This window comes from Lontra canadensis, unplaced genomic scaffold (assembly GCF_010015895.1).
Source record: "Lontra canadensis isolate GAN:19392208 unplaced genomic scaffold, GSC_riverotter_1.0 scaffold39, whole genome shotgun sequence".
Classification (NCBI taxonomy): domain Eukaryota; kingdom Metazoa; phylum Chordata; class Mammalia; order Carnivora; family Mustelidae; genus Lontra; species Lontra canadensis.
Window position 1 is genome coordinate 17,466,832 of NW_022631033.1, and position 19,644 is coordinate 17,486,475.

Below are 19,644 nucleotides of genomic sequence, written 5' to 3' on the forward strand. Positions count from 1 at the left end.
ACACAGGAGAGCTGAGATGGATCGCCAGATCTCTCTTGCCCTTGCTTATATTTCTTAAAGGGCTGACTAGAAAGCTAAAATAACTAAACATTACATTTAGCTGCTGTGAATCCATGGTGCCCAATTTGTCCCCATATTTAACAGGCAGTGGCCACTGGAAAACCTTAAATGATGAGCTTAGGAATTCAGATTACTGTTCATTTGTTCATTCATTCCTATACAGTAGATTTAATGAACACCTTCTAGATGCTAGGTATTTTCCCCAAAAAGTAACTTATCAAACATTTCATTTAATTCAAAAACTATCCACTACAGTTCAGAAAGGAAAATAACTAGTCCAAATTGGTAGTAAAAGAGCAGGGCCGGGAATCAAACAAGGTACTACCACAGAAGTTTATGTTATTTCTTCTGACAAGATTAAAAAGTAAACACAATAATGTGGTAAAGGTTGGTAAATGTTTTGGAGCAATCCCTATGGAAACTCTTAGGAAGGTTCCTACTTGGTCAAGGTCGTAGGTAGGGCTGGGAAAGATGGAAGGAACAGGAGGGGGTTCAGGATAGGTTCTTACGAGAAGGTAACAACTTGGCTAAGAAGCAGAAGCTCATCAGGCAGAGGAAGGAGGAAAGGGTGTTTAAGACAAAGGGAACAGCACGTGCAAAAGGAAAATCCAGTAAGGGACTACAGAACATTGGAAGACTCTCAGCACCAAAGTCCAAAAGGGTAAGAGTATAAGATATAGAGAGGAAAGAAGAAGGGATGGACAGAGCAGCAGGCTAGGAGCAGATCTTAATGCGCTTTATCTATCAAGTTAAGATGGTATCCAAACACTCCTAGGGAGCCTTTTCAGCAGAGTAACACGATCAAAGTTATATTTGAGGAGGAGAATGGCAACACTCTGAAGCGCAGGTTTGGAAGAGAAAGGACTGTGTGAACGAGGTAATGGAGAGGGTTGAAGGGAAAAATCAGAGAGCAATTTCAAAATGAGAGAATACAGGGCCTGGTAAGTATAAATGGTTAAGAAAAAGAAAAAAAGGAATGGGAGTAGAGATTATTCCAGAAGTCTGAAAACTCGTGAATATGAGATTATTGTATCAAAAAAAGAAATGGAAATATCTGGAAGCAGGTTAGATGGATTTTGGATATGCTGCTCCACGATTTAGGCATTTTATACTATTAAAAATAGTTTTTTTTGGGAAAATCATCTTTAATTCGCTTAAACAATAAGTTATCTCCAGGAAATTACAAGTTTCTTAGGCTAGGCATTTATACCTAGCACACATTAAAATCAAATTGATCAAACCTATCAGACTGGCTGGAATCAAAAAGAAAAAAATAACAAGTATTCGGGAGGAGGTGGAGAAAGGGGAACACTTGTGCTCTGTTGGTGGGAATGTACACTGGTGCGGCCACTGTGGAAAACAGTGTGGAGGGGCCTCCAAAAGTTAAAAACAGAACTAGCATAAGATCTGACAATTCCACTTCTGCATATTTATTTGAGGAAAACAAAAACACCAATTCGGAGAGCTATATGTGCCCCTATGTTCACTGTGACATTATTCACAATAGCTAAGATAAGGAAGTAACCCAGGTAGATGAATGGATATAGATGTACTGTGTGTGTGTGTGTGTGTGTGTGTGTGTGTGTGTGTGTATACATACATATACATATATATACACATATACACATATATATACACACACACAGTAAAATATTTTAAAAATATTTAAATATTTAAAATATAAATAAAATAAAATAAAATAATATTTAAATATTTAAAAAAGAACGAAATCTTGCCATTCATGACCACACGGATAGACCTAGAGTGTATACGCAAAGTAAGTCAGATGGAGAAGGACAAGTAACAGTAGGATTTCACTTCTACATTGAATCTAAAACAGAAAAGAGAAACAGACTCATAGATAAAGGAAACAAACTTGGTTACCAGAGGAGGTAGGAGTTGAGGGGTTGGGCAAATAGGTGAAGATGGTAAAGGGGTGCAAACTCCCCCTTACAATATAAGTAAGTCATGGGGATGGAATGTACAGCATAGGGAACATAGTACTATCAATGACTCTGTATGGTTACAGATGTAACTAGGCTTATTGTGGGGATAATTTCATAATGCACAAAAATATCAAATCACTATGATGTACTTCTGAAACTAATAAATAGTGTAGGTCAATTCTACTTCAATTAAAAAAAAAACCCAAATTATAATCTTTAAAATAAGGATTGTTTATGTATCAGCCAAATCACCTCACATAAAAAGCAAATGTCCCTTGAAAAAGGGTTGCCTCTTGTTTCTAAGATTTGTTCATTTTCTTTGGGGTAGAGAGAGAAAAAGTAGAATTTTAATGGGGAGAGAAAAATCAAGAGTCTAAATGCACAAGCTCCTTCCTTTCACTTGGGCTTCAAAAAGATGCAGGCCAGAGTAAGAGTTGTTAGAGCTAATTTTATAATCACATTCACAGTTAACGTACCCAAGACCCTTCCTTGGTCTTTTGATTTTGAAATAAAAATTTATAAAGGTCACTTTTTATGAAAATATAGGAGTTGCCCATAAATATGTCCAAAAAAGCTTTCTAAGTCATAGTCATAGCATTTATGCTTAGGAATTGCAGTGAAAATCAAATCAGCCTTTCCCAGAGAAAAAGTGTTCTAACCAGGAAGCTATGTTATAAAGGAAGGGCCAGAGGGACACTGGTACAGTATTTACAACGATAAAGGACACGAGTGCGTATTACTTGGTGAAGTTTGCATGTTCGAGTAAGTCAAGTTAGTTAAGAGACTTCTGAGAGAATAACTGTGAAGGGATGAGGTTGTGATGCCCTGAAGGATGTTTCCCTGAGACCAGAAGTAAAATAATTATATCCCCACTCCACTGCAGGTAAGCATCCTTGAATAGAACCAGAAGCACAAAGATCTTGTGTGTCAAAACGATTCAGGACATAGAACCACTCCCTGGATTAACAGAAATAGACAAGAATTAAATGAGTACAGGGTATATGCCCACTCCTTCCCTCACTACCCAAATATCTTGACCATCAGCAATCACATACTTACAGCCTGATATAGAAATGTTAATGGGAGAAAATTCTGCAGGTAAATTTTAGAAAGGGTTACAGAATTTAGTATTCTTTAACTAAAGGCTACTCAAGGAACACTTGCTGTCAAAGTAAAAGTTATTTTGATTGCCTGATGCTTGGGCCAGAAGATAGTCAGACACAGTTCAATAGAAAGAACGGTAGTATCATTTGTCTGGAGGAAAGGAGCTGTGCTGGGCAATATACATTAAGTGGAACAGTCAACATATTAATAAAAAAGGATACAGAAATTATTCCTGCAACAAGAAAATCGATGGAGCCATTTCTCAGAACAAAAGTACAGTGTGAAAGAGAGCAATAAAACTGATGAAACAGGAGAAGCTGTCAAAAGCCCCAACCGAGAGACTAAACGATTAAACTATTACAATCAATAGAATGAGATATCCATGTCACAGGAAATCAGTTACTGAGAGAATAAAGTAAAAGAGAAAAAAATAAAACACAAAATTATGCAGCAAACAAATTGAAAGGGGAGAAACGGAAATCCTTTGAAAAATGTTCAACAGTCGATTGGAGTTATTTGTGTCAACTAGGGTCTTTGGTTTATTAAGCAAAGATGTGTGAAATTTCAGTTCCTGTGGATCTGATTTGGGAAGAAGGGATCTATTAAGGGATATCCTTTGGCTTTAGCAGGAGATAATGCTTTCACAAGAGCTTTCATACCTCCAGGGAGGGAATAAGGCAAAAGCATTCTTACTGTTTAGGACAGTCTCATAAGAAATCTCCAGGGTGCCTGGGGGGCTTAGTAGGTTAAGAGTCTGCCTTTGGCTCAGGTCATGATCCTGGGGTCCTGGGACTGAGCCCCGAATCGGGCTCCCTGCTCAGCAGGGAGTTTGCTTCTCCTTCTGCCCCTCCCTCCTGCCGGTGATCTCTCTCTCAAATAAATAAAAAAATCCTAAAAGAAAGCATCTCCAAACCAGAGGGTAAATCAATGGGAGGTGAAGCTCAAGGAAGAGTGAATTATTAGGGAAGTCTATCAAGTCCTCACCACCAGACAAAGACACATCTGACGGGTCGTTAAAGCATATTTTAAAAACTGGCACAGGAGCACGGCAGGACCAGGAATTTTAACTATCTGGACAGTTGAAGGTGTTATAATTTACAGTCAAGGGAAGTGACAAGCTAAATGCCTTACCCAATGTTACACAGCTAATAAGAGAAAATAATCAGAATCAAGGTCTTTTAGGCCAGTGCTATTTCCGCTCTGCTGTTTTGATCAATAAGAGCATAACTGGAATAAGCAATATACGAAAATTTAGCTAAAGAAAAAAAGACATTAGATAATCTTAACAGTATAACTGCTATGAAAAAGAACTGGTGTTTTTAATTAGCTCCAAATTGACTATAAGCCTATGAAGAAACCATAAACGGGGCAAAGAGGCCAGTGAGGAATTTGGAAGCACTATCCACAGAGAGAAGAAGTGAAAAATAAAAAGGGTTTATTTAGGGGCGCCTGGGTGGCTCAGTGGGTTAAAGCCTCTGCCTTCGGCTCAGGTCATGATCTCAGGGTCCTGGGATCGAGCCCCGCATCGGGCTCTCTGCTCAGCAGGGAGCCTGCTTCCCTTCCTCTCTCTCTCTGCCTACTTGTGATTTCTATCTGTCAAATAAATAAATAAAATCTTTAAAAAAAAAAAAAGGGTTTATTTATCTTAAAACAGGAGAAACTCTGTAGGAGAGGGTGGTTGGAAGGGTAAGTCCATGCTAAGCTGACTGGGTCCTAGGAAGAGATGAAGGGCTGTCCTGTGTTGTGGTGAGCTGAATGGTGGCCCTCAGAAAGATGTATCCATGTTTTAATCCCCAGAATTTATGAAGGACCTATCTGGAAAACTTTGCACATGGGACTAAGTGAAGGATCTTGAAATGGGGAAAGCACCTAGTATTTCACGGGTAGGCCTTAAATCCAACGCAAGTATTCTTCTAAGACACAGACGCGCAGGCACAGAGAAGGCAAGGTGACAATGGAAGCAGAGGTTGCAGTCATGTGGCTGTAAGCCAAAGGGGCAAGGAACCTGGCAGAGGCATGAGAGGGCAGACCTGCCAAAAACTCGATTTTGAACTTCAGGCTTCCAGAACTGTGGGGGAATAAAGCCACCAAGTTTGGGCTAATTTGTTGTAACAGCCCTATGAAATGAGTACATGAGCAGACTAGATATTAGATTTCTGTGCCAAATAGGGTAAATGTAAACATAAAATTAGTAGATTATACACGGGGGCAGATTGGGGCACACATTAAATTACAAGCCCTTTATTACACCTGCCCAAAGTGTAACAATTTATCTTCCCACATGGATGTTAAAAGAGTAGGATCTGGGAAAATAACTAAATACCTTTCTCATTTTAAGATTCTATATAAAGTAGTAACAGGCGATTTAAAATCAGCAAGTTATTATTATTCAATATTGAATACTGACTGTGGTAATAAAATCATACAGTAAGAAATTAAAAAGTCATTATCGTGTATAAAAATAGAGTGACAAACAGAAGGGTCTTAATTCATAAATGCTGTAATGGTGACTTCATACTCAGAGCATCATACACATTTAAGATGAATGTGAAAATAGGACAGGTCTGAGAGTATATGGCGAAGTTTTGGTTCAGCATTATTTTAGACTCATCTAGACAACAGAAACTTCATAAAGAGGCAATTTGCAAAAGGTACACTTGTCCAGGAATTACTTTGCTTTCCAAATTTAACAGATGATTGCTTTGTGAAGATTCTGCTAAACAGCTAATATAAAAATGTGTCATTGGTTTTAAGCAGAGTTTATTCACGTATATTGAGACACACTTTGTGGAAACAAAATAATGAAAGAAGATTTTGAAACATTCTCTTGAGGTGGTTTCATGGCCTAAGTTTATGTAACAAAACATGGGTAGTCAAACCGCTTATAAAGATATAATGAAGTAACGGTTAATGACTCGCATCATCTGTTAAACAATTTTGGGGAGAATTATAAAATCCTGAATTCCCCTGGCTTCTTTGGAGTTTGGTATGAGTTTTACAGTTAAGAAGTAAACAGAAACCAAGAATGGCAATTAATAGCTCTTAATATTTCATTAAAAAGACGCAGCAAAAAGGAGAGCTTACCTGTTCTGTTTCAAAGATGTCCCGAAGGTGCTCAAGACCAAGGCTTTTTAGGAACTGGCTGATATTCATGTCAAGACCCGCAACTAAAACAGACATACATTAAAGTTTTCAGAAAGCAGTTATCAATCTAAAGGAAGTGATAGTATTTACTTAAAGCCATGGCTCTCTGACACCCTTGGCCAAATAGATGATTTTATGGAGCATAAAAATCATCCAGAATACATCTATTTAATTCAGTCACTTCAGGTTATCTCTGAACTTGGTGGAGAAGTAAAAGCAGAGTTTATCTTATCGGTAGCATTTATATTAACTATAATATTATAAAGTTTAATCTAATGCTTTTAGTGACATATTTAACAGCTTGGAATTAAAAATTGAATTTACCAGTTATGATTTCTTTCCATTCCTTAAATGATCTCTGTTTTTTTCTGATATAATTTCAGTAATAAGACTCACTCAGTAGTTAAATACAATGTAATGGTTAGAAATGGATATATTGGAATATACATAAGAACAATATAGATGTCAAGGTATTTATTCTATGAAGATAGTTCTTATAAACTGGTGTGTATGTGAAAACTTACGGACAGGATGTCTTTAAGACAGGCGTTCCATAATTACTAAGAGAAGTAAGTGAAATCTGTTCATTTAAAAAAATAAAAACGAGGGGCTCAGCTGGTTGAACTCTTGATTTCAATTCAGGTCATAATCTCAGGGTCTTAGGATCGGGCTCTGCACTGGGCATGGAGCCTGCTTAGGATTCTCTCTCTCCCTCTCCCTCTACCCCTTCCCCCACCCTCTCCCACCCAACCTGCACCTCCCCCAGGCTACTCTCTCTTTAAAAAAACAAAACAAAAAACGCCCCCATCAAAAACCAAATAAGCATTCACGAGTATACTCGCCTTCTCCTTCCTTCCTTTCTGCGCCTGCTGCCCCGTCCCCTGTGTTGGACGGTCCTCCTACTGCCAGTTCCGCCAAAGGGCCGGTGAGGTTATCGATGCTGCTAGCAGCAGACAGGCAGGAGGGGGTGGATGCTGGTGAGATCAGAGAGGCACTCACTACGGTGGCCTGAGGTTTAAAACAGGTAGGCAGGGCCTCCGGGGGCATGGCATCTATCAGCAAAGCTCTTATGTCATCGGCCTAAAAATAATAAGACAAATAAACACACACAAAAATACATTTTAAAATGGTAAAATTTTCCACTAAGGGCCAAATGCTTCTTGAAATTTGTCTTGAGCGAGTGCTTCATTATTGCCCACTGGCTTTTGATCGCTCCTTCCCGGACCTGCAACTCCAGAGAGGCCCAGCAGTTTCTGTAGGTGTCAGAACTCGAGTCCCTGTATCGTTTTTAAAAATATCTCATCTTCAGAAGATCTAATGTACACCCTGACTTTAGTTAATACTACTGTATTCTATAGCTGGAATTTGCTGAGAACAGATTTTCAGCAAAAATCTGTGTTCTTGCCACACACGCATTCACGTATATCAAAGTCAACCATGGAGGAGACATCTGAGAATGTAGACTATACTGATTTCTGGAAACGTTTTTTAAACACTGAGTGAAACGTGCAGACACAGTTGTCCATACTTATGACACATGTATTCAAAGTGTAAGTTAATAAAGATGGGAATGAGTTTAAAAAAGTTTCCTGTCCCGTTAAAAAACAGCCTGCTGCAGTACTGACGCAGTCTCTCCTGCAGTTCTCATATTTACATGAGGTTTGCAGACGCCTCAATACGGACAATGACTTTTCCTCAGTTATTTAGTGCATGCTTAATAATTAAATGTCCAGTTATAATCTGGAAATGTTAGAAGGCCACGGCCTTAGTCTGGCTGGCTTATTCACACCGTCACAGCCCGCTAGGCCCAAGTGCTGTGAGACGACGTGGGAGTCTCCGAAGACAGCAGGCCGTTAACTCCCTCCTCTGCGTGCATGCACGCCACTCTTCCCATCCAGAGGTGGCATCTGTCTCCCTCCCCTTAGATCCGGGCAGCCCTGCGAGTTGCAGTGACCCACAGAACATAGATGGGGTGATGTTCGAGGCTTTTAAGGCCAGCTTTAAAATGACCAGTAGCTTCTATTCTTCTCTCAGAGGCGTCGTCTCCATGCTCTAAAGAAGTCCAGGTCAACTACAGAGGGAAGGGGGGCTCCGTGGAGAGACGCCCTGGAGGATGAAGGGCGGGCCTAGACCTCGCAGCCTCGGCTGAGCTCCCAGCTGGAGGGAGGTGTACGCACCGCAGAACTGGGTCGCGGAGCCATGGAACCCACGGAACCGGGGGCAACAGTCAGTCACTGTGGGAAGCCACTGACTTGGGTTTCGGTTAAGCTACTGAGTGTTCTGAAGTGGTCTGTTACTCAGCAATAGATGTGTGAGACAGAATGTGGCCTGGGAAGGTATTTCTGGTTAAAATATGATAAATTATTGTGCATATCAATTTACTTTTCCATCTTCAAAGGCATAGTATACGGCCTAGAGGGTAAATTTTCTTTGACTATCTCACAGCCTCAGGTACATTATCATAAACATCGGCTGCTCCTGAACAATATGCCAAATGTAGAAGGTCTAAGATACTTCACTCGTAATTCTCTGAGGATACATTCTAGATACGTGTTGTTTTCCCATGCAAGTTAAGCATGGCAGAAAGAATGAAGTTAAGGCACTGCTTAGTTGGCCTTAACAGAGTTTTGAATTATCTAATATGCAAATAAAAAAAATGTCAGAAGGAAGGAAATTTGTTCTTACCGCTCAAGGTAAACCTGCTCAGCCCTGAAATTTAATGTCGTCTCGGAGAGCACAAATTTAAAGCAATACTAAATAATCCAGAATGAAGACTTACTGTTGCCAGATCTAAAGGTGTCTGACCTTCTTGGTTCTTCATAGTGGGATCCGCACCATGGGCCAGAAGTAGGGCACATAACTGGGTCCTTCCTTTCTGGGCTGCTTCATGAAGAGGAGTAAATGCCCACTTATCTGTGGCATTTACACACGTGTTGTATTTTATCAATAATGCTGCTATATCCACATGCTGAGAAAAAAACAGAGGATGCAAAAGATCAAGAATGAGATTATCTGGTCAAGCTCCATCGGGTTTGCTTGCTGTGTTTAACACTTCCTTCCCTCTTCTCATTCTCTCTTCTCATCCTTAATATACGTTTCTTCTATTAAAAAAAAACATACTTATCCCACTCCTATATATTGGACCCCATCTTTTCTTGCCTCCAAAATCTCCATTCTGCAGTCATTACTATTTTACCCTGTGATTCTTCATACGTGCTTATAAAATTTTTTATTTGGCCTTCTACCATATTCAGGTCTATCTTAAAAATGAACACATAAAATGAAAGTATGACCTGACTCCAAGCCTCCTCTCAAAGGTCTAGACTGCCTGAAACTTTTGAAACAGGTGTTCTTGTTTGCTTCTCTGATCTTCCTATTTCTCTTCTAACCCACTCCAATCTGATCTATTTATTGAAACATTTGTCTCAAAGATTCTCACTGTTTTCTCTTCAGCTCTTGGGGAAGTAATATAACATAACAAAACAGCACTGTACAAAACTGAGTCTGCAATGTTCAAAATGACTTGCGGGTGGGGGAAATGTTAGCAGCAGATACATTAAAAGCTGGGTGTGATGTGATGAGATGCTGAACCATGATGGCCAGAGAAGAATGGAAAAGAAGAGCTAAAATTGAGAAATTGGAAAAAAAGGAAAGAAAAAAAGGAAAAAGGAAAGAAAAAGGAAAAAAAACCTGGATTTTAGAAAGACAGATTAACTGCAAAGAACGAAAGAGACAGAAAAGGCAAAGGTGACTGACTACCTTCCGTTTTTCAAAATTTGTCTAGAAGATTAAAAACCAAAGGGGAACCATTAACAGACTCTGAGTAGCGAAAGTTGAAGTGGGAATGAAACTATAAGAAAGTAAGTTTCACTTTGAGTAAACGGTTTTTGAGGTAAAATATCGAAGTAATGCTGTTCTGTGAATGGTTTGACACAAAAGGCGGGAGCACAGACAAGGAAGGGCGCCATTTATATCCTCCCTTGCGCTCTCTCACCTACTCACCCAACCACCAGACATAGCTGAGTACTACTAAGTGCCTGGACCCGCGGGTAGGGACTCTTGGGGGACTGCAAAACAGAACACTGAGTTGACAGTTGTAGCTAGTTGATAAACTTGCTAAGAAAAGGAACACAGAAAGATAATTTTAAGCAGAGGGAGGGGATATAAAGCTTTGAGAAAACAGCATTTGGAGAGAGGAGAGTGGAAGAAGAGTCCTCAGAGGAGACAAAAGGGGTGATAAGAACTAAAGAACTGTGAGGGGTCAGGACCACGTGAGAAAATGTAGAAGAAAGTTTCAAGGGGAGCAGGTTCCCTCAAATAGTAAGTTCTATATAGCAAAAAGTTTCAGTTTCTTCCAAAAAGTCCTTAGAAAGTAAGCTTAAGACAATGAATTATGCAACAGTAATATTAATTCAATGGTTGGACTTTTGAGAATAATAAAAATAACTTTATTCTTATAAGCACATTTAAGGATGCTACTTTGGTTGCCACTAAAGTAGTTCTAAAATCCATTTCAACTCTAATATTCTATAATTTTGTGCAGTTGACATATTTGTGTTCTTTATGGATACATTTCCTGGCATAACTTGACCACTTCTGATGTTTAAGTCAGAAGCACATCATCTGTTAAGACTAGATTTCTAACTCAAGCCGTTGCTCTACTGCAATATACTGAGTTATCAGAAGCTGACTATCAAGAGAACGAGAAGAGACGGGGAAGGTAGAAACAGATATATCCCAAGATGAGATTTCCGGCATGCTTCTTCATATTTTCTGTAAGACAGTCTTTGCTCTCTCAAAGACACTCACCTCGAAAAGAACAGATGCTTTTTCTGAGGCAATGTTCAAGTTTTCAAAATCTAATACTTATTAATTTCAGGAAAATAATTTCAAAAAATAAAGAGAAGAAGACTTACGACAGAGCTACCCTATGGCCCAGCAATTGTACTACTGGGTATTTACCCCAAAGATACAGATGTAGTGAAAAGAAGGGCCATATGCACCCCAATGTTCATAGCAGCAATGTCCACAACAGCCAAACTGTGGAAGATGCTGAGATGTCCTTCAACAGATGAATGGAAAAAGAAGATGGGACGTACACAGTGGGATTTTACTCAGCCATCAGAAAGGATGAATACCCAGCTTATAGATCAATATGGATGGGACTGGAGACGATTATGGAAAGTGAAGTAATTCAAACAGAGAAAGTCAATTATCATAAAACCATATGATCACTCGTTTGTGGAACGTAAGGAACAGCATGGAGGACCTTAGGGGAAAGAAGGGAAAAATGGAGGGAGGAAAATCGGAGGGGGAGATGAACCATGAGAGACTATGGATGCCGAGAAACAAACTGAGGGTTTTAGAGGGGAGTGGGATTGGGGAATGGGTGAGCCAGTGATGGGTATTAAGGAGGGCACGTATCACGTGGAGCACTGGGTGTTATATACAAACAATGAATCATGGAACACTGCATCAAAACTAATGATGTCCTGTATGTTCTGTATGGTGACTAACATAATTAAAAAAAAAAAGAAAAAAATTTATGAGGAAAATATAAATCAAATAACTTCTAAGGAAGCTCCCACATTGGCTTGACAAGATAAGAAAAAAAATGAAGCAAAGGAGCACAATTATACTAGGGCTTTTGAGAACAAGCTATGTTTTGTGATCTTGGGAGTACGAATGATACATTATATAACTGATTCTAACACAAAAGATAAAAATAGGTACCAACTGTGGTATTCCCTAAATTACTTAAAACAAAATAACCCCCCCAAATTTATCTCCCTTATTTAAAGGATATATATTGAAAAGGATAGCTCTTTTTGTTTAGTTAACCCAAAAGCATGGAACAGCTTCAAGCTTCTCCCCAGTAAGGTTATACGGCATTCACACAATGATTCAGATGATTAATTTTATTCTACTCTCATGTGTATTGGTAGAATAGTATAATTTGGTAGCCTAATTTGCATAGGCTTCCAAAATTAGATAGTCCAAGGAAAATTACGTGTGTGTAAAATGAATTGTATATATGTTACTTATTGTTCGACTTTCTTCATACTAAATTTATAGTTTATGCTTGGAGCAACCAATTACATGCTTGTTAAATCTACTGACAAACATCAGAAAGAGCAATAAACAGGGATGAGTAGATTACTATCAAAGTATGCTAAAGACACGCTTCTTCAGTCTTTAAAGAGCTACACCACTGGGACAAAAATAGTAACTGAAATTTAAGGCTGACAAATGCAATAAATAAGCTATAGCTCAGTTTATACCATTGAAAGAACAATATTGAACTGGAAGGTCTAGAAAAGGGAACTGAACTCCGCTGGAATGTTTCCAAGAGGCAATTTAACATGGTTTCAGAATCCAGCTGAAACACAGAACACTTTAACTGACAAATACTACCTAAAAAGACTATGGGGGCCCTAATTTAATTCTAGAAAGCTGGAAAGTAAGAAGAGAAATATGCTTGGGCTCCAATGAGAACCATTTAGTTATACAATGATGTCATGAAATCCCAGGATTACACCTTTTAGAGAAGGCACTGAAAAACAAGTCATGAGGTAATAGAAAATTACAGGCTTTGTGGTAAATAAATATCAATGTCTTATACGTACTGAATAAACAAAAAACTAACTGGTGTACATGTATATTAGACATATAAGACATTCTAATACAAAACGCTCTCCTGACATCTGTAACTTTTATTTAAACTTCTTAGACTGTTTCTACAGTTGGAAAAACTGAGGTGGCAAATCCTTTCTGTATAAAAACACAGACACACACACAGGCAGCAAACTGAGCTCTCTAGAGTAAAAAAGGTAAAATACAAGTCAAAGAATAATTACCAATAAATAACAGCTTAAGTAGCTTTATGTAATTTCACGGGTCTCTCACATGATTATTTCATCCCCAGGCTGCAAGTCATTACCTACTACCGAAGCCAGTTAATCTGTGTCTATCGCACACGGACACCGAGCTGCTCCAGCACACGGATTACTCGTAGGACCGCTGGGTGGCGCCCAGCCATTATTCTGACCAGTAGGATGGCTGTTGGGAGCAAGTTATCTTTTTTTTTAAAAAAAATATTTTATTTATTTATTTGACAGAGAGAAAGAGCATAAGCAGAGGAAGCAGCAGGCAGAGGGAGAGGGAGAAGCAGGCTTCCCGCTGAGCAAGGGAGGCCGATGCGGGGCTGGATCCCAGGGCCCTGGGATCATGACCTGAGCTGAAGGCAAGGGCTTAATGACTGAGCCACCAAGGCGCCCCTAGGGGCAAGTTATCTTATAATAATAGTTACTATTATTATTATTATTATTATTATTATTATCTTATAATAATAACTATCATCATTATTATTACTTATAGTACGGATTTTAGGCCAGAGGATGCACTTTCCACATGCATGATCTCATCTAATTATCACAACAACCCTGTAAAGAAGCTTTCAGCATCTGAGTTCTGCTAATGAGAAAACTGTGATCAGAAGGATTAAGGCACTGCTTGGAGACTGGGTTATCAAGTAGAAGCCTACAGATGAGATTCCAGATGCTTACAGCCCGAGTTCAGGTTTTTCCATTATACACGGCTGCCCGCAGGTCTTGCCGGACTAAAACTCAAGTGTCATTTCCTGAAAAGTCAAAAATGGCGAAGCGTATCATATCAGGGAGGAGTCATGTACGTAGGGATTACTGGGTAACGATAGACCCCAAACTACTCTGCAAACGGCTTTATTTTTAACTGAGAAGCTTTTATCTCACATGAAGTACCATAAAAATCTCCTCCACAAAACCGTTACCTCAGGACAGTGCACCATATACACGCTGCAGCCAGGCCGGTGCTAGGACCACTGGATGACCACCACCCAACACAATGTAACTAGTGTTTTGCCACCTTAACAGAGAAATGAGGACCAGAGCCCGACCTTTTCATTATACTATCCAGCCAAGGCTTACTATGACATGAGTAAAAAAGGGACTTTTGGAAGATAGATTTATATATCTAGAGGTATTAAAAATATTATTATATCTACCCTTTAGTTAAAAGAAGACAAAGTAGCTTTTAACATTTTTATATTGTGGCTAACACTGGTCCTCATTTTAAATCTACTAATTGAGAATGAGATAAAATACTGATTTGACATGATTACTGACAACGGATTACATGGTATACAAATGGCATTGGATAAAATTATTTTTTAGAGCAGAGATTCTCAACGGGGAGGATGATCTTACCTACTGCCAACTGGGAATCACTGTGTCACAGGGATGTTATGGGGCAGGGAAGGGGGAGAGGTAAGTGTTGTACAGGGAAAACCCACGGCAACCAAAAAAGGTCAAGAAACCAAAAAAGTAAAGGCTTTAGTGAATAACACTTATGACTACTCAGTGAATAGTCACTGACTCACAGATATCTGATTTTTGAATTTGTAAAGTTTAATACCAGAAGGACTTTTAGTGACTCAAAAAACCCACCTATACAATGAGGGAAAAAAAACCTACTGTAAACACATTATCTAGCCTGTTAACATTCTGTAGTAGAAGGATGGGATCAACCAGGTTGATCAAAACCTCTATCACATGCCCTCTACATAGCCTGGAGAATTTTCTATTCATTTTTACTTCGATAAATTCGTTTCATTTACCAAGAGCTTATAGCAGTAGGGATGTGATAACAAACACCGTAACATGGAAAGAGAGATGAAACAAAAAAATGTCCATTATTTTTCTCACATGGAGTTAGGAGATGATGGTGAAGTAAATATGAAATGGAACAGTGGGCCTCTGTTCTGGACCCTGGTTGCACGGCACCCCCCTTCAGCTAAGTGCAAGGGAGCTTCAAGGCAACACAAAACAGAACGGGGTTGACCTGCATACTACGTTCCTGTTTAGCCACTGTGTGCTTATTTCTCTCATACTAGTCACCAAAGGACACACACGTGTAAGTAACAGCTCAACGCCTTTCCTATCAGGAGACTAGGAATTAAAAGGTAAACTACTTTTGAATTAAGTTTTATTTTCTCTGCTTTCTGTGACAGCGGTGAAGACGGTGGCAGTTAAAGACTGACCAGATAGAACTTATCTACAACCACAATGTGTAAAATGTATCGAAAAACACACAGATCCACGTAGTCTACACAACAGGTAGTGTAAGTCTTACTAGGTCGGGTCAAGAACTAATTCTATTGCCCACATCTATCCTTACTCCTTCGTAGATTTGTATGAAGTAAAAAGACTCTGCTTTGTGGCTCCTGGATGGCTCAGTGCGTTAAGCCTCTGCCTTCGGCTCAGGTCATGATCTCGGGGTCCTGGGATCGAGCCCCGTGTTGGGCTCTCTGCTCAGCAGGGAGCCGGCTTCTCCCTTCCCCTTTGCCTAACTCTCTGCCTACTTGTGACTCTCTCTCTCTGTCTCTCTCTGTGTCAAATAAATAAATAAATCTTTAAAAAAAAAAAAAAAAAGGCTCTGCTGTAAGTTCTACTGATCCCATCAGCTTTATAAACTCCTAACTGAAAAAGCAGCAGAGGGATTCGAGGGACAGACGACAGAGAGAAGGATCATGCTACAAAGTGAAAATTAATTTCCAAATGACAAGTAAAAAAAAAACAAAAAAAAATGAAAAAAACATACGTAACTGTATATGTAGTATGTTAGCAGTAAATATTTAGCATGCCTGGTCCTCAGGAGAAATATATGCTGTAGAGTGAAACTGGGCACCTTTTTTGAAGGAAGGTCAGAAGAAAATTCTACTAAATTTGAGAAGAGATAATCATCTTGGGAAAGATAACTTTACTACAGTTTCGAGAGGATTTCAGTACTAATCATATATTTATTAAATCTCACAAGTTTTAATTAATTTATGTTACATTGGGAAATTTCCTGTTTGTCCAACTCAAATTGCACTGCTTGCCTTCCTTAAAAGTATTCCCATAGACTGTCATCTCTCTGAAACACTGGTTTTTGCAGAGGGCTTATGAGAAGATGAGGACATTCCTCATGGAGGCCAATGGAAAAGAGCAAGAGAATATGAAATCACAATGATTAGTTTTTACTTATAGTTTGTTAGGCTTCTGCAAATCCAGAAACTGTCCTCATCAATACTGATTCCAACTGTGAGACCCCTGGTATGTATAATCCAGCATTTATGGGGTTTTATAGTTGAACAGGGAATAAGTGAATGAACAGAAAAGCACATGGACATTTATCCTGCGTGATTGTTCCTGCGTGATTTAGGGCTAAGTGGGCCTTGGTGATTTCTGGACAGTCAGTTTCAACAAATGTCATCAAGGCACCGCGGTCCCCTCCTCTTGCTCTTGCAGCTGATGATTCCAGTTACAGTGCTTTGAGAATGGCTCTGGACTTCCGCTGCAGGCCTTCAGTGAGACAATCAAATTCTATGAAACCACATGTACCAATGGCTCGACCGTTTACTTGGCTATTTTTAAGATTCGATAAACAAAAGCAAGCATAATTTCCATGCCCACAAACAAACAGCCTCCTCAATTTTATAGTTTCTAAAATCTACTTGGGGGAGAGTTAAGATCTATTATCTGTATCAGTAAATACTAAATGAGCAGCCGTTACACATCTATTCCCGTGCTAGAGAATGTGAGAAGAGCCGAGAGCTATGAAGAGCACGGCCCTTGGCCAAAGCATAGTCGAGCGTGGGAAGGCTGGAAACACTCTGAATAGTAAGATTCAAATCGTGCTACATTATGCTGTGGCTACGTATCTACTTACTTCCTGCACAGTATGCATTTGATAAAATAGTAAATGTCAGAGAAGTTTTCCAGACTGGAACTTTAGCATGCTCACCCCGTAGGACGCTGCATTATGAAGAGGAATTAGACCACCTTTGTCTTGGGCATTAACGTCTGCTCCATGCTCCAGAAGATACTCAGCTACTTCCAGATTATTGTAGCCTGCTATTAGAGTGAAAAAGGCAAACATGTTAGACTAAGAAAATATATCGATATTTGTATCTATGTCTATAAAGAATGGCCAGAAAAATGTTAGGATTTTAGATACTTTTTGCTTTAAAAGCTAATACTCCTCTCACATAACTAAGAGCCTTTACAATTAGAAATTATATAAAATTATGTCAATCAAAAGCATTTTACTATTTCTGCTCAGCATTTCTTTCATCTTCTGGTAAACTGTATCAGCTATCCAAGAACGGCCAATGGGCTTTGGACGAGCCACTGACACTCACCTGCCAGGTGCAGAGGGGTTGAGTTCCTGCCCTGGGTGTCCCTGCAGTTGATGTTGTCCGGCGTGCACAGCTTCTGCACTCTTGCCAGGCAGCCCTTCTTGGCGGCATCCAGCAAGGCGGCGTCTCCTCTCAGCAAGTCCTGGATATCTGTGTCTCCCTCCTTTACCAGATCTAATGGTGTATTTCCATCTCGGTTCTTTTTGGTTGGATCTGCTCCATGCTAAAACAGCAACAGTAAGACAAAACAGACAAACAAACAAAACCAAATGGGGTTTGTATTTTCTATAGTATCTTTTCTAAGGTTTATTTTTAACTTCATCTTCACCCACCCAAGGAAAGATATCTATTTTGTATGCATTTGGGGCAGGGGGTGGGGGAGGCCATATCTGATACCATGAAAGTGGTGGGACAAGAATTCTATTTATGTTTAACTCGCATAAGTTTTTCTCTAGTTAAAAAAAAAAAAAAGAGAGACAAAAAACAATATGTCTCATTATTTTTCACATCTTTTAATTTAAAAAAACACAAAATCATTAAGTTAGTTTAATAAAACTACCAGTTTCTACTATTTCATTTATATCCCCCAAATTTATATGCATAATTTTGTCTAAAGATTACTTTATATTTTAATACCACTCTAATATTAAAGTTCTTGTAAGATATATGTTTAATAATGAGCAATGAGTTTGTTAATAATAAAATAGCTGCTAAGAAAAAAAATCATTGTTGATTAAACCTCTTGTTTCTCCTAGTACAATGTTTTCTCACATTAGTACCATAAGTATTGGATAAGCAGTGCAAACTAATGCAACTCTTTCCAAAACCTACCCTGATGAACTGTGATGAACTGAACTTAATCAAATCAGTTCAGAAAGGCACTTCAGACACTACTCAAAGCTATGTAAGTATCATACCACACTTAAATATCCCCCTAAAATAGAAAATGGAAGCAGTCTTTATAGCACTTCTTATACTTAATAATTTACTGTGATATAATTTTACATGCTAACCAAAAAATAAATATAATTACTTTATATTTTATAATTTTTAAAATTACATACTTTTAAAAGGAGCTTGCAGATTTCATATTTTCCTTTAGCTGCTGCTTCATGCAGAGGGGTAAATTTCCATAAGTCCGCCACATTGACAGAAGCCCCATGCCTTACTAAAAGCTCAGCTACCTCATAGTGTCCATATGAACAAGCATTATGCAGGGGTACCAAGCCACTAAACAAAAGAAAATTATTTTAAAGACATAACAGATCTTTGTGTTAAAATGATACTTATTATAAAAATAACATAATTCTTCTACAGCAGTGACTATATTGAACACTCACTTCAAAAGAAAGAATTCTCCTCTGGTCTTGAAGATATAGTCATCCATTTCCAAATAAGGATTAACAATTTCAAAAACATCCCTTTCAATATAAGGATTTTTTCCCTAGTTTCTTGGTGATGGATAGAAATTTCACAGCCATCCTATGCTTAAAACACATACAGATACACCCACAGAAAAGCTCCATCACAATACTTTAAATTCAGGTTACATCGATATTAAGAGCAACACTACAAAGTGACTTCAGGAATAATTTAATCAGGAATTGGCTTTTAATCAACTCAGCTTTTCTTCCATTTGGGTTTTCCTAATGAAAACTGTATGCTTATAAAATATACAATGCAATTTAACTAGTTTATTTAGGCAAGTTTTACCTTTTGTCTTTGGTCTTTATTTCTTAATTCCTAATAATTCAGTAGTGGTTTCTATGCATAGATTTAAATATTTAAGTGTCATACAGTGAAAACTCAAAAAGCCAAGTGATACAGAAACTTCAGTATTCAGTAAGGGAAACAGTGACACCAAACATAAACTCCAGCCCGATGAGAAAAATCTAGCTGCCTCAACTTATAAGCAAACTAGTTTGAGATAACTCTGAGCTCTGGTTGGAAGGCAGCTGGCATTCGAAAAAGAAAGGGATTCCTATAAAAAAAGAGTGAATCAAAAGGATAAGCTTAAGTTGCACTTAAAACATGACAAAAACAAGGTATCAAATGCCTTTTTACTTAGGGATCAGTTTTTTTTTTTTTTAATGTTTTGAGACCAAAAATACTAAGTGCTAACTAAAATGGGCAATGGAGGGATGTCTGGGTGGCTCAGTCAGTTGGGTCGCTGCC

The 19,644-nt window shown here is 38.7% G+C and overlaps 1 protein-coding gene across 1 annotated transcript in view; it reads right to left on the reverse strand.

Moving 5' to 3' along the window:
- TNKS (tankyrase) overlaps positions 1-19,644 on the reverse strand; it is a 199,671-nt gene that overhangs the window by 13,666 nt on the left and 166,361 nt on the right. The window contains 6 exon segments of the mRNA XM_032869968.1: positions 6,195-6,277; positions 7,097-7,334; positions 9,034-9,222; positions 17,076-17,185; positions 17,473-17,692; positions 18,534-18,699. Coding sequence (XP_032725859.1) covers positions 6,195-6,277; positions 7,097-7,334; positions 9,034-9,222; positions 17,076-17,185; positions 17,473-17,692; positions 18,534-18,699 — 1,006 coding nt within the window.